At 43.6% G+C, this 12226-nt stretch overlaps 1 protein-coding gene across 1 annotated transcript in view; it reads right to left on the reverse strand.

Annotated features, from left to right (window-relative positions):
• Window positions 1-5575: 5575 nt before the first annotated feature.
• LOC132405911 (tetraspanin-16-like) overlaps window positions 5576-12226 on the reverse strand; it is a 36918-nt gene continuing 30267 nt past the window's right edge. Inside the window, exons 4-5 of the mRNA XM_059990890.1 lie at window positions 10347-10499; window positions 5576-5581 (exon numbers count right to left, since the gene is read on the reverse strand). Of these exons, the coding sequence (XP_059846873.1) occupies window positions 5576-5581; window positions 10347-10499 (159 nt within the window). The remainder of the gene's footprint in view (window positions 5582-10346; window positions 10500-12226) is intronic.

Here is a 12226-nt window from a genome sequence, read left to right on the forward strand (position 1 = left end):
GTTGAAGATGTGGCATTCAGTGAACCATTTTCCAAAATTATTATAGGTTGTGTAAGCCCATTACCAAAAACAAAAACTGGCCGTCAGTACTTGCTGACCATAATGTGCACTGCACGTAGGCCTCCAGAGGCAGGATCATGTGGGAATATAATGACTAAAACTGTAACAGAGGCTCTGATAAAATTGTTTACTTATTTTGGGTTGCCTATGGAAATACAATCTGATCAAGGTAGTAATTTTTATGTCTGGATTGTTTCAACAGATAGTTTATAAACTGGGAGCTAAGCAGATTACCTCGACTGCATATCATCCAGAATCGCAAGGAGCCTTGGAGAGGTTTCATACTACCCTGAAGACTATGATTAGGACATTTTGTGTAGAAAATGAAAATGATTGGGATGAGGGTATATGCTTACTTTTATTTGCAGTATGGGAGTCCTTAGGTTTCAGTCCATTTGAACATGTATTTGGGCATAGAATTAGAGGACCTTTGGCCTTATTAAAAGAACAATGGATTAATAAAGAGGTACACACTAATTTGCTGGATTATGTTTGAAAATTTAAGGACAGATTACATAAAGCTTGTAGCTTAGCCAGGGAAAATTCAAAATTGGCTCAGGAGAAAATGAAGACCTGGTATGATAGAGAAGCTAGGATGAAGACATGTCTAGGATAATCCAGCAATCCAGCAGGAGGGTGATGTGCACCTCCACAAAAAAGTAACTCGCGGTGTTGTGGCGACGCAGACCGCAACAACTCTGATTGGTCCGCTTGGTAGCATCGCACTTCTTCCTACGCATTTCCGGTTGCTTCTTCTCTGCCATGTCTGTACACCGACGCAAAATAGATGAACCAAATCATCAAATCTACCTGCCGACATGCGAAAATGTTTGAAATGCTTTTCCTCGTCTGTGTCTCTCATGAAGAAACTCAACACAGCGGCATAGAAACCCCACCGCCAACTAGTGTTTTGGCGCACAGCAACGCATGCTCGCTACGGCGTAGGCTGTGGCGTAGCCCATACGCACAAGTATAAATCAGCCTTAAAGTGGTGAGTAGGCTCTCACCTTTCTCCATGGTCTACTACAGCTACTCAGGGAAGCGGCCACTGGAAGTGGTGCACTCAGATGCAGAAGCACAGTAAGCACGACAGTTTTAAAGTGAGACTTAAAGTGGATCCCTACAGGCCTGCGCTCCTGTCAAACAAAGTGGATTACCTGCGCCTATTTCTGAACCAACGGGAGATGGTCTGGACAGAAGCGTGGTTTCAAGACACCATTCCAGACTCGGCCATCCAGCTGGAAGGCTCTCCTTTTGGGTGGACAGAAATGCTGCGACCTCCTGCAAACCAGCGGGGAAGGTCTGTGTGTCTACGTCGATAAGAACTGATGTGTGAATGCCTTGGTAGTAACGTCCCACTGCTCACTGCAGATGGTTCTTAATAGTGAAGTGCAGGCCCTTCTACTTAGCGAGTACGTTCACTGCCATTGTGATTATTGTTACTTAACACCCCCCCCCCCATCCCAGTGCTAGTGCTGGGGAAATGCTACAGGAGCTCTACGGTGCCATTTGCAATTCAAAACCACTCACACCGATGGCGTCTTCATTGTTGCTGGCGACTTCATCATGCCAACTTAAAAACAGTCCTGCAGCTTAAAAGCAACATGTCAACTTCACCACCAGTAGAGAGAATATATCAGACCTGGTTTCTACAAGGTTTATGGAGCCTAACAAATCTATACTCCCATTCGCCCCCACAGATGACATATCCATTTTGCTAATCCCTGCATACAGACCACTGGTTAAACGAGTCAAAGCAGTTCACAGGGAGATCAGGACCTGGCCAGAAGGAGCCAGCTCAGCACTACAGGACTGCTACAAAAGCACGGACTGGAGTATATTCAGGGAGGCCGCTGCCTGCGATCATCATGTCGACATTGATAAATACACAGGATCAGAGTCTGGCTACGTAGGAAAGCGCTTCGAGGGCGTTACTGTGCTTAAGCACTACACTGCTGGGGCAAACCAGAAACCATGGCTGACTGCAAAGGTTTAGGGTTTGGGATGCTGCCTACAGATCAGGGGACAGGACAACTCTAAGGTCAGCCAGAGCTACGCTGTGCCGTGCTATCAGGGAGGCAGAGTGTGAGCATGCACAGAAAATCCATGTTCACCTTTGTGATACCCAGGACACGCGGTGCATGGGGCAAGGTACACAAGTCCGTCCTGAGCTTAACGACAGCACCGCCTCCCTTCCTGATAGGCCGACAGCACGCTTTGACCAATTGAATGATGTGACATCAGGGAAAGCCCCCAGGCCTCCTGCTTCCTGAGGTCTTGCAGCCCAGGTGATGAAGTTCCTAGCCTGTAAACTGCAGGGCCGGACGACATACCTGGTCAGGTGCTGACGGGCTATGTGGCCCAGCTAACAATCAACTTCTTTCCTATCTCTCTGAAATGGCCCACTGTCCCTGCAGCCACCATCATTTTGGTGTCCACGATAACCTCCCAGTGGCATTGGCTCTGGTTTACTCACCACTCAAACTGGTCCACCGATGATGTCATAGCCTTGGCCCACCTGGAAAACGATTCTTTGTCCCCCAGGATGTTGTTCATCGACTTCAACTCGGCGTCTGACGTGGTCATCCTTTAGAGGCTGGTGGGTAAATGGAGCTGGCTGGTACTCAGCACCCCTCTCTGTAACTGAGCTTGGACTTCTTGTTGGAAAGATCCCAGTCAGTCTGAGTTAGCAGCAACACCTCAAGCTCCATCACTCTGAGCCCTGTGCCCCAGGGCTGTGTGCTCAGCCCACTGCTGTTCACACTACTGAAGCTCCACTGCGCTGCCAGACCCAGCTCAAACCGCATCATTGAGTTCCCTGATGATACAACGGTGATCGGGCTCATTGGCAATAATGATGAGTCGGCATACAGAGAGACCGTAGAGAGGCCTGTCAAATGGTGAACAACAACAACCTGACTCTCAACGTGGACAAGACAAAATGATCGTGGATTTCAGGAAGGCACATGTTGACTCCTCACCATTGCACATCAATGGCTCTGCCACGGAGAGAGCAAAAAGCACAAAGTTCCTTGGTGTGCACGTAACGGACGACCTAACCTCGACCCACACCACCACCTCACTAGTCAAGAAGGCACGGCAGCATCTGCACATTTCTGAATAGACTGGGGGATGCCAGGCTCCTGCCTCCATTCTCACAACTTTCTGCAGGAGAATCATCGAGAGTGTTCTGTCTGGCTGCGTCACTGTGTGGAATGGAACCTGCGTGACGTTGGACTACAAGATCCTATAGAGGATAATCAGTGTCTCCCTCCCACCCTATGTGTGACATTCACCAGGAACATTGTGGACGAAGAGCCCAAAGCATTGTTGAGGATCCCTTCCACCCATCTCACAATCTCTTTGACCCACTGCTTTACCCATAGCCCTCTATTTTTCTAAGCTCCATGTAGCCATCCAGGAGTCCATTCCATGCACTCATCACTCTCTGCGTAAAAAAACTTACCCCTGACATCTCCTTTGTACCTGCTTCCAAGCACCTTAAAACTATGCCCCCTTCTGCTAGCCATTTCAGCCCTGGGGAAAAGCCTCTGACTATCCACATGATCAATGCCTCTCATCATCTTGTACACCTCTATCAAGTCACCTCTCATCCTCCGTCGCTCCAAGGAGAAAAGGCCAAGTTCACTCAACCTATTCCCATAAGGCATGCTCCCCAATCCAGGCAACATCCTTGTAAGTCTCCTCTGCATCCTTCCTATGATTTCCACATCCTTCCTGTAGTGAGGCGACCAGAATCAAGCACAGTACTCCAAGTGGGGTCTGACCAGGGTCCTTTATAGCTGCAACAGTACCTTTTGGCTCTTAAACTCAATCCCACATCCCATTTTGAGAAAGAGTTTCCTTTGCTAAGATTCTGGCATAAGACTCATTGGAATCCCTAAAAGACAGTGTTAAACTTTAAGGGTTTTATCTCCTGGTTTCCACAACTTCCTCCAAGGAGCTGAATCCTTCAAGAAATTTATGTTCTCCAGTATCATGCTGGTGAAGAAAGATGCACGGTAGTACTGTCACTGACTCCAAACGTCATCATTTCGAGTGCAACTCCAGAGATGCAAGCACAAAGTTCTTTGCTGGCACTTTAGTGCTGCGTGATTCGAGGGATGTTTCAGTCTCAGAACAGTGATAAACTCAAACTGTCTGTTACAATAGGGAAGTACTCCCTTGTTCCTGACTAATATTCACTCAGTGGCCTCTTTATTATGTACAGGAATGAAACCTGGTGTGATCTTCTGCTGCTGTAGCCCATCCACTTCAGGGTCCAATGTGTTGTGCGTTCAGAGATGCTCTTCCACACCAGTTGTGACGTGGATACTTCAGTGACTGTTGCCTTCCTGTCAGCTTGAACCAGTCTGGCCATTCTCCACTGGCCTCTCTCATTAACAAGGTGTTTCCACCCACAGGATTGCCACTCACTGGATGCTTTTTTGTTTATCTGTAAACTCTAGAGACTGTCCTGCATGAAAATTCCAAGTGTTTCTGAGATACTCAAACCACCCCATCTGGCACCATTGTCAGAGTCACTTAGGTCTCAATTCTTCCCAATCTGATGTTTAATCTGAACAACAACTGAAACTCATGACCATGTCTGCATGCTTTTATGCATTGAGTTACTGCCATAAAATGATATTGGCATTAACAAGCAGGTGTACAGGTACACCGAATAAAGTGGCACTGGTTCCTCAGTCAACATCCAAAACAGATTACGGGTCAACCCTGGGTAACAAACAAGTTCTGTTTTTACAGATATCCATGTCAATATTACCCATAAGATGGAAAATATTCAAAAGTCACTCAATATGGCAACTACACCTCCACAGTATTGTAATGAATGGCCTAATTCTATTCCTATATCCTATAATCATATAAGACTGATAAAGAAAGAGGAACTAAAAGTGGAGAGGTTGAACGTCATTGTTCAGTACACAAGTGTAAAGGAGGATGAAATAATTGTTACTCCAGATCCAATGTAGCATAAAAAACCTAATAAACATGAGGTACACAATAAATAAAAATATAAAAGCAATCCTATAAAATGCAATGTGCAAGAAACTTATATACTACACTAATTAGTGTGCATTGACTTTTGAACTTCATAATATTATGGGGGCTTGTTTATACATAGGGGTATGCACATGTCAGTGTTCTTAGCCCAAAGGTGGCCTGACCTGATCAATACTTGTATTGCTGCTCCTGGGAGCTTGTTGTGCGCAAGGATTGTTGTCTTGCTGTATTTACAGTCGTGACTGTATTTGGAAAGTGCTTTGGGACATCCTGAGCTTTGGAGAAAATGCTAATCTTTTCAGCTGTAAACAATCAGAGCAGATGATGTAGTCTCTGATTACGTCAGTAGGGGGCAGCAGGAGTCTGTTGGCTGAGTTCACAAGCAGCGTGTAATATGAACAGCTTTAAGTCTGGACTTTTTTATTGCCTATATTACTCTCCAAGGTATGCAGTGAGCGTGGCACTTACAGGAAAAGAAACAAAAATTGGCTCAGATCTGCAAATGAAAGAGAGTGGAAGACTATTATTATCATGCAGGGGATAAAGATAAAGAACCTGCTGGAGGAACTCAGGAGATCGAGTAGCATCAGTGGGGGTAAATTGACAGTTGGAGGGGCTCAAGCTGAAAAAAAAAGTCTATTTCCCTCTACTGATACTGCTCAACTTGCTGAGTTCCTCCAGCAGTTTGTATTTGCTCCCGATTCCAGCATTTGTAGTCCCTTGTGTCTTCAGGGAATAGAGAGGTGCAGGGAGAGGGGATTGGTTTGGTTTGGCGTCGATCAGTGCAGAATTGTTGGGCTGAAGATTCCGTTCCAAGTGTCCTGTGTTCTATGTTCTGTATCACTTTGCACAAAGTGCAGAGCCCAAAATCCATGAGTGAAAGGTGCAGCCACAGCAATTAAAGATAGTTCATTCTTAGTGTCGTTTGTCTTGTTTTAAGATAACAAAACCTTTTCAAAATTGTGGTCTAAGGCATTAGTTCTTGTAAAAAGTACTTGCTGTAGCTGGAAGAGTCATGCAAGTTACAAATTAATACAGGCATACAGTTATTAAAAACTTTTTATAGATATAAAATACTGGAATATATTGTATTTTAACTGTAGGGGAAATGGATGTGGGTTTTTCCAACTGAGCTCGAGTGAGATTAGAACTACTCATCATCGGTTAATGGTGAAATGTTTAGGGGGAGCTTCACTGAGCATGGAATGAGCTGCCAGCGGAAGTGGTGAGTGCAGGCTTGATTTCAACATTGAAGAGAAGTTTGGATAAGTACGTGGATGGGAGCGGTATGGAAAGCTATGGTCTGCTTGCAAGTCAATGAGACTCGGGGAAAATAATAGTTCGGCACAGATTAGGAGGGCCAAAAGGCCCATTCCTGTGCTGTCATGCTCTATAACTCTAATAACAGGTGGTAGAAAATTATTATTTCATTTGTACTTGGGATGACAAAAGAATTGATCCAACTTCAATGGGATTTGTGACATTGAAATCTTCTTATCATATTATAACGTTTAACCTCAAGCCATTCATAATTCCACATTTATCTGTAGTATTACCAACAGTACAAAAGCATGTTTCACTCAGCAATATTCATAAACAACCCAATGCGACATCGACATTCATTTTAATGACATTCAGAAGGTAAGTGACAACAGCAATCAGAAAGAAGTGAAGCTGCAGAGAATCGGTTGGAAGCTTCCTGAGTTCACACTCCATCTGTAGTGCTCTGTAAATTCTGACCATGTCTAATGAGAGTGTGACCATTCTCTAACTGAGCAATCGTGACTTTCTGCATTTGGACTACAAATTCTATTTATTCTTCTTGTTTAGTTTATATCAGGTGCAAATTTTGAAGTGGGCATTTGGTAGAGAAGCAGAAAACTAAACAGGTGTTCAGTGATGCTTTAGTGCTGATCCCTGGATTGGCAGTATTTTAATGAAATATCTAATGCCTAATATAGAACTGTTCCATTATATACACACTGCAGTCTGATTTCCTCGAACCATTCAGTAATGAGATGATAAATTACTTCCTTAATAACATCATGAATAACATATTAATATCACAAGGACTGTTATTGATGTTATAAAAAGTAAGAAAAGATGGAGATGGAATGAAAACAAGTTGTATTAGGCATTTAGCCTGAAGCTGCAGTACTTTTTAATAGCATTAAAATCTTTTGCAGAGGTTTTATTATAACTCTCTCTTTCCATTCACCTATATTATCAACCCTTTATTTACAACCATATTTAGCATATCAAGGGAATACAATAGGAAACTAACATTCCTAAATCTCTATACATTGCGGAATAGTTTGATGAATAATGTCAACGAAATTGCCATGGCCATCATCTAGACAAAGGAAATACAAGACAAAGTTCATGATCTTGCATTAGGTCATTCTCACTGTCAAAGAAACAAATGCTGTATGTTTTGAGGACATTGTCAAAAGGCGATGCCGCAAAAAGATGGCATCCATCATTAAGCACCACCATCTCCAGGACATGCTCTTTTCTCATTGCTACCATCACACGGGGGTACATGAGCTCAAAGGCACAGCCTCAACATTTTAGGAGCACTTTCTTCCCCTTTGCTGGACATTGAACCAACCCATGAGCAGGTCGTCAGTATTTTTTGACTCGCTTTTTGCTGTACTTATATCAAAAATTACATAAAATTAATCAACTTATTGTAATTTATAGACTTTCGATGTATTGAACTGTACAGCTGCCACAAAACTACAGGTTTCCCAGGATATACCAGTGATATTAAACCTGATTCTGATTCTAAAGCATCAATATAAATGGTGGATCTGATATTTACTGCCATCGTTCACAGCATATGGAAGGGAAATAGCAGGTTAATATTTTGGGGGCAGAGCCTTTGTCATTTATCATATTTCTGTTTCAGGATCATCCACTGATTATCAGTCAAATTACATCAGTTGTAAAAGAAAAATGATTTCGAATTGAAGTTGCTTTAAAATTTTTACACTTTTCCTTTTGATTTTCCATCAAATCAGCAGCAGGATTTGGTAAAAAGTCAAGTGGCTCTACTCAGACTGTTTGAGGGCAACCGATTCTAGAGAACGTAGAACAATCTGCGGTGTTACAGCAGGACAGGCACTGGTGGGGGAGGTTTACCTTGGTGAAGAGGTGCCCTCCGCAGAAGGATCTCAGCACATTGATTTCCAGCTCTTAAAGTGAGAAAACAATGAACCAAAGACACCTGGGCTTCGGATACTGACAGATGTTCAGAAAACGGGCTGCTTTATATTTCTCAACTCCAAATACAACATGTTCTCACCAGGGAAAATGAACACTATTGCAAGTTGTTCCCCAGATCATTTTGAAGTAGGAAGTGGAGTGCATTCTGACTATCTGGAACGGAGGATTGGAAAAAGCTGCAGGAGGTTCATGGGCACCAGCATCAAAAACATCTTCAGCTGGCAATGCCTCAAAAAAGGTGGCGTTCATCATTAAGGACCCCTTCATACAGGACAGGCCAGCTTTTCATTTCAGAGAGGAGGTACAGAAGCCTGAAGATACACACTCAACGTTTCAGGAACAGCTTCCTCCCCTCTGTCATCACATTTCTGAATGAAAAACGATCCCATGTACACTCCCTCACGATTTCTGGCTTGCTTTTTGCACTACATATTTAATTCAATTTATTTATATAAATCCCTGCAATATCATTTTTCCTTTTAAAATGCTAATAAGTATCATCTTTTGCCATTGCCAGAGTTGCCTAATGCTGGTGGTTCGGAAAGAAAACCTGAAAATATTCAATACTTAAGCTATTGAAATCAAAGTCTAATTTTGTAATTTGAATTCCCTGTTGGCATGGTCTGGTAACGTTTCTTAACAACTAGGATCATTGACTAATTGCCTCTGGTGCTCCTCTTCCTTCCCTTTCTCCCATGGGTTATCTCCTCTCCAGTCAGATTCTTCCACCAATCACCTCCCAGCTTCTCACTTCATCCTCCCTTCCTCACCCCCTCACCTGACTTCATCTATCACTGCACTCCTTCCCCTCACCCACCTTATTATTCTGGCTTCTTCCCCCTTCTGTTCCAGTCCTGGTGAAGGGTCTTAGCCTGAAACATCCACTGTTTATTCCCATCCGTAGATGCTGCCCGACTAAGAGGGTCTTAATTGCCTTTCAGAGAAAGTGGAATGGAGAGGGCAAATTTCTACCCCGTGATTCTGCATAGATTCTCACTTGCATTGTGAACAGTTTGGTTCAGTATTGTAAAGAACGTCATTTTCTTTGTGTTTTGCTGCACGTGGAGCCCACCCATTTTATGCTGGCTCTCAGACCAAAGAGAAGCAACATAACCCATAAGGGAGAGAAGTGATTAGATTTATTTTTCACATGTACATCGAAGCATACAGAGAGACGTGGTTAAATCAAATCAGCAGGAATTGAGCTGGGCAGCCTGCAAGTGTCACCAAGCTTCTAGAGCCAACAGAACGTGCCCATAACTCACTAACCCTAACATGTATGTCTTTGGAATATGGGAGGAAACCGGAGCACCCGGAGGAAACCCACGCGGTCACGGGGAGAATAGACAGTGACAGGAATCGAACCCTGATCAGTAATCGCTGGCACTGTACTAGGTAAGGGATGTCTGCTGACTTTGGCCCAGGATAGTGCAGCGATGCTTCATGCAGACACATCACAGAATGTGTCTTGGGCAGCCTGGTGAGGTCAGTAAAAAGGTCGTGGCACTGGATAATTGATTGCCCGTGTTCCCTGCCTACAAAGCTGAAGCATATTCGTTTTATGCAGCAGAACAATCCCAACGGCCATGAGTCTCCTGGACCTTGTCCCTGCCAGTGTCAGGTGTTCCACATTGAGAGTTGTGGGGCCAGAATTTGTGAACCTCTCAGATGTGTTCCTGCTTACAGTTCTGCTTTGAAATGTTGAATCTCCCTCTGCACAGAAATCTGGTCAGCTGTCAGCAAGATAACATGGAAGGGTGGCACTTTAACCCTCACATTTTCACCAATACTGTCAGGAATCACGGCCCTTTAATGTGTCGAATGCTGTTATCACATCTTACCTGTATCAGACTGATTCCTATAGTAACACCACCAATGATAGAACTGTTCCTTTTGATCATTGAGGTTACAAAAGATAAACAGCCCTTAAAACAAATATAAAGAGTAAAATTAGCATCTTTGTCACGCAATTTAACAATAAAAAATCTGACTGTCAATTCCACCTTTGCTGACAGTTCACACGGACCCTGTACCTTTGTATAAATGACATTTGCTGATGCGGACAACCCATCACAATCTGCAGAAAATGGGTTTCGGCAGCAACTCTCAGGATACAGACGGCCCTTTTGTATTTGATAGTTTGATCCTTCAAAATCTGTGTAATTGTTTAACCCACAGCAGTGGAACTGAAATTACAAAGAGAACGTTATTTTTGTTTAGTAAAATCTTCACCCCTGTTGTAGACAGCATCTAAAACCAGCTCCATCCCAAAAACTCAAGAGTTCATTTATCTGTAAGCAAGTCCAAGCTTGTGGGAAAGGGAAGGTCTCTAGAATGTCACTGATTACATTCATAGAGCCGTAGAATAACAGTTGTCCAGTGCAGAAAGAGGCCCTTCAGCCCAACACATCCATGTGGACCTTTCTGCCCATCTACACTAATTCTATTTGCTCTTACTAGGTCCATAAACAAACAACAAAACAAATGATCTGCCCCAGCCTCATTGTCACCTGATAAGGAGGTGGAATATATCCAAACAACTGGGAGCTCCTGAAATTATAAAGATTCACAAAGTGGAAGTTAATGTGGAAATTTACAGCTTCAGCTCCCACAGTGAGAGGAGGAAGATGTGCTGTTGTGGTCCTGTAGATCTGCTGTAGGTGGACAAAGGAGGCAAAGGTGATTAGGTTAACTACAGAGCGTTTGTCAGCAATGATGAAAGTCTCTGCCTGGGCTCCTCCTCACCACTTCCTCCCAGAGGCTGAAGAACTGCACCCTAAGTCTCCCACTGGTTTCTCTTCACAGGGAGGCACAATTGGTAATTAGTTAATTGTCAATTAGTTCATTATTGTCACGAGTGCAGAGGAAAACCTTGTTGTGTGTGCCATCCAGAATCATTCCAAGCATTACTGTCGCATGTACTGAGAAATAATGGAAAACCTTGTCTTGCATGCCATCCTCAATCATTCCAACATAAGTAGCTCTCAGTAGTTGAAAGGGAAATGCAGTAACAGAATTGGAGGAATTTTAGACTGTAGTTATGGAGAAAGTGCATTGCCTGTGGGAAGGGGATTTGGAAGGAATCTCATTGAGACTTTGAAACAAATGTCCTTGATTCCATTCACAGGCTCACAGTTGACCATGTGCAGCATAGAAAGAGGCCTTTTGGCCCAGCACGTCCATGCAAATGGTGAGATAGGTTATGAAATCAAGAGTTTATCTTCATCAATCAAGAAGTCCATTCAAGAGTCTTATATTGGTGGGCTAGAAGCTGTCCTTGAGCTTGGTGGTGTGTGTTTTCTAGATTTGTACCCACTGCCCAATGGGAGGGGTTAGAAGAGAGTGCTGGACGGGGTGGGAGGGTTTATTTTTGATTATACTGACTGTTTTCCTGAGGCAGGGAAAGTGTAGACAGAGTCACGTACGGGGAAGTTGGTTTATGTTACGGACTGGGCTGCACACACAACTCTCATTCTATCAGAGGTGAAGCCCTGGTTTCAGTGAGGGAGCTGTGGCTGCAGTGCCCTGACCTTACACCGTGTAAACAGTGAGTTTGCCCCTGACCAAACCCCATCGTCGTTAGGAAGAACTGCACAAAAGAGCTTATTTGGAACCTGCAGTTGTACGGGGTTCTCGTTCCCCACAATTCCAACACACATTTTCCAATTGGATCTCTTCCCCTTTCCTGCTGCATCAGAAACTGACTGTAGATACTGGATTTTCCAAAATAACCTCAATACAGAATTAATCAATGGGTCTTTGTAACTTACTGTTTTCATAAGAGCATCCCATCCAGTACTTGCTAAGTTTTTATCACCAAATCCAGTGTAGTTGTTTTTTAATAATTTAAGGGCCTCATCTTGAAATAGTAACACAATCTAAAGGAAATACAGACACAGAGAGTTGGCAATTA

Source organism: Hypanus sabinus, chromosome 16 (assembly GCF_030144855.1).
Source record: "Hypanus sabinus isolate sHypSab1 chromosome 16, sHypSab1.hap1, whole genome shotgun sequence".
In the NCBI taxonomy this organism is placed as follows: domain Eukaryota; kingdom Metazoa; phylum Chordata; class Chondrichthyes; order Myliobatiformes; family Dasyatidae; genus Hypanus; species Hypanus sabinus.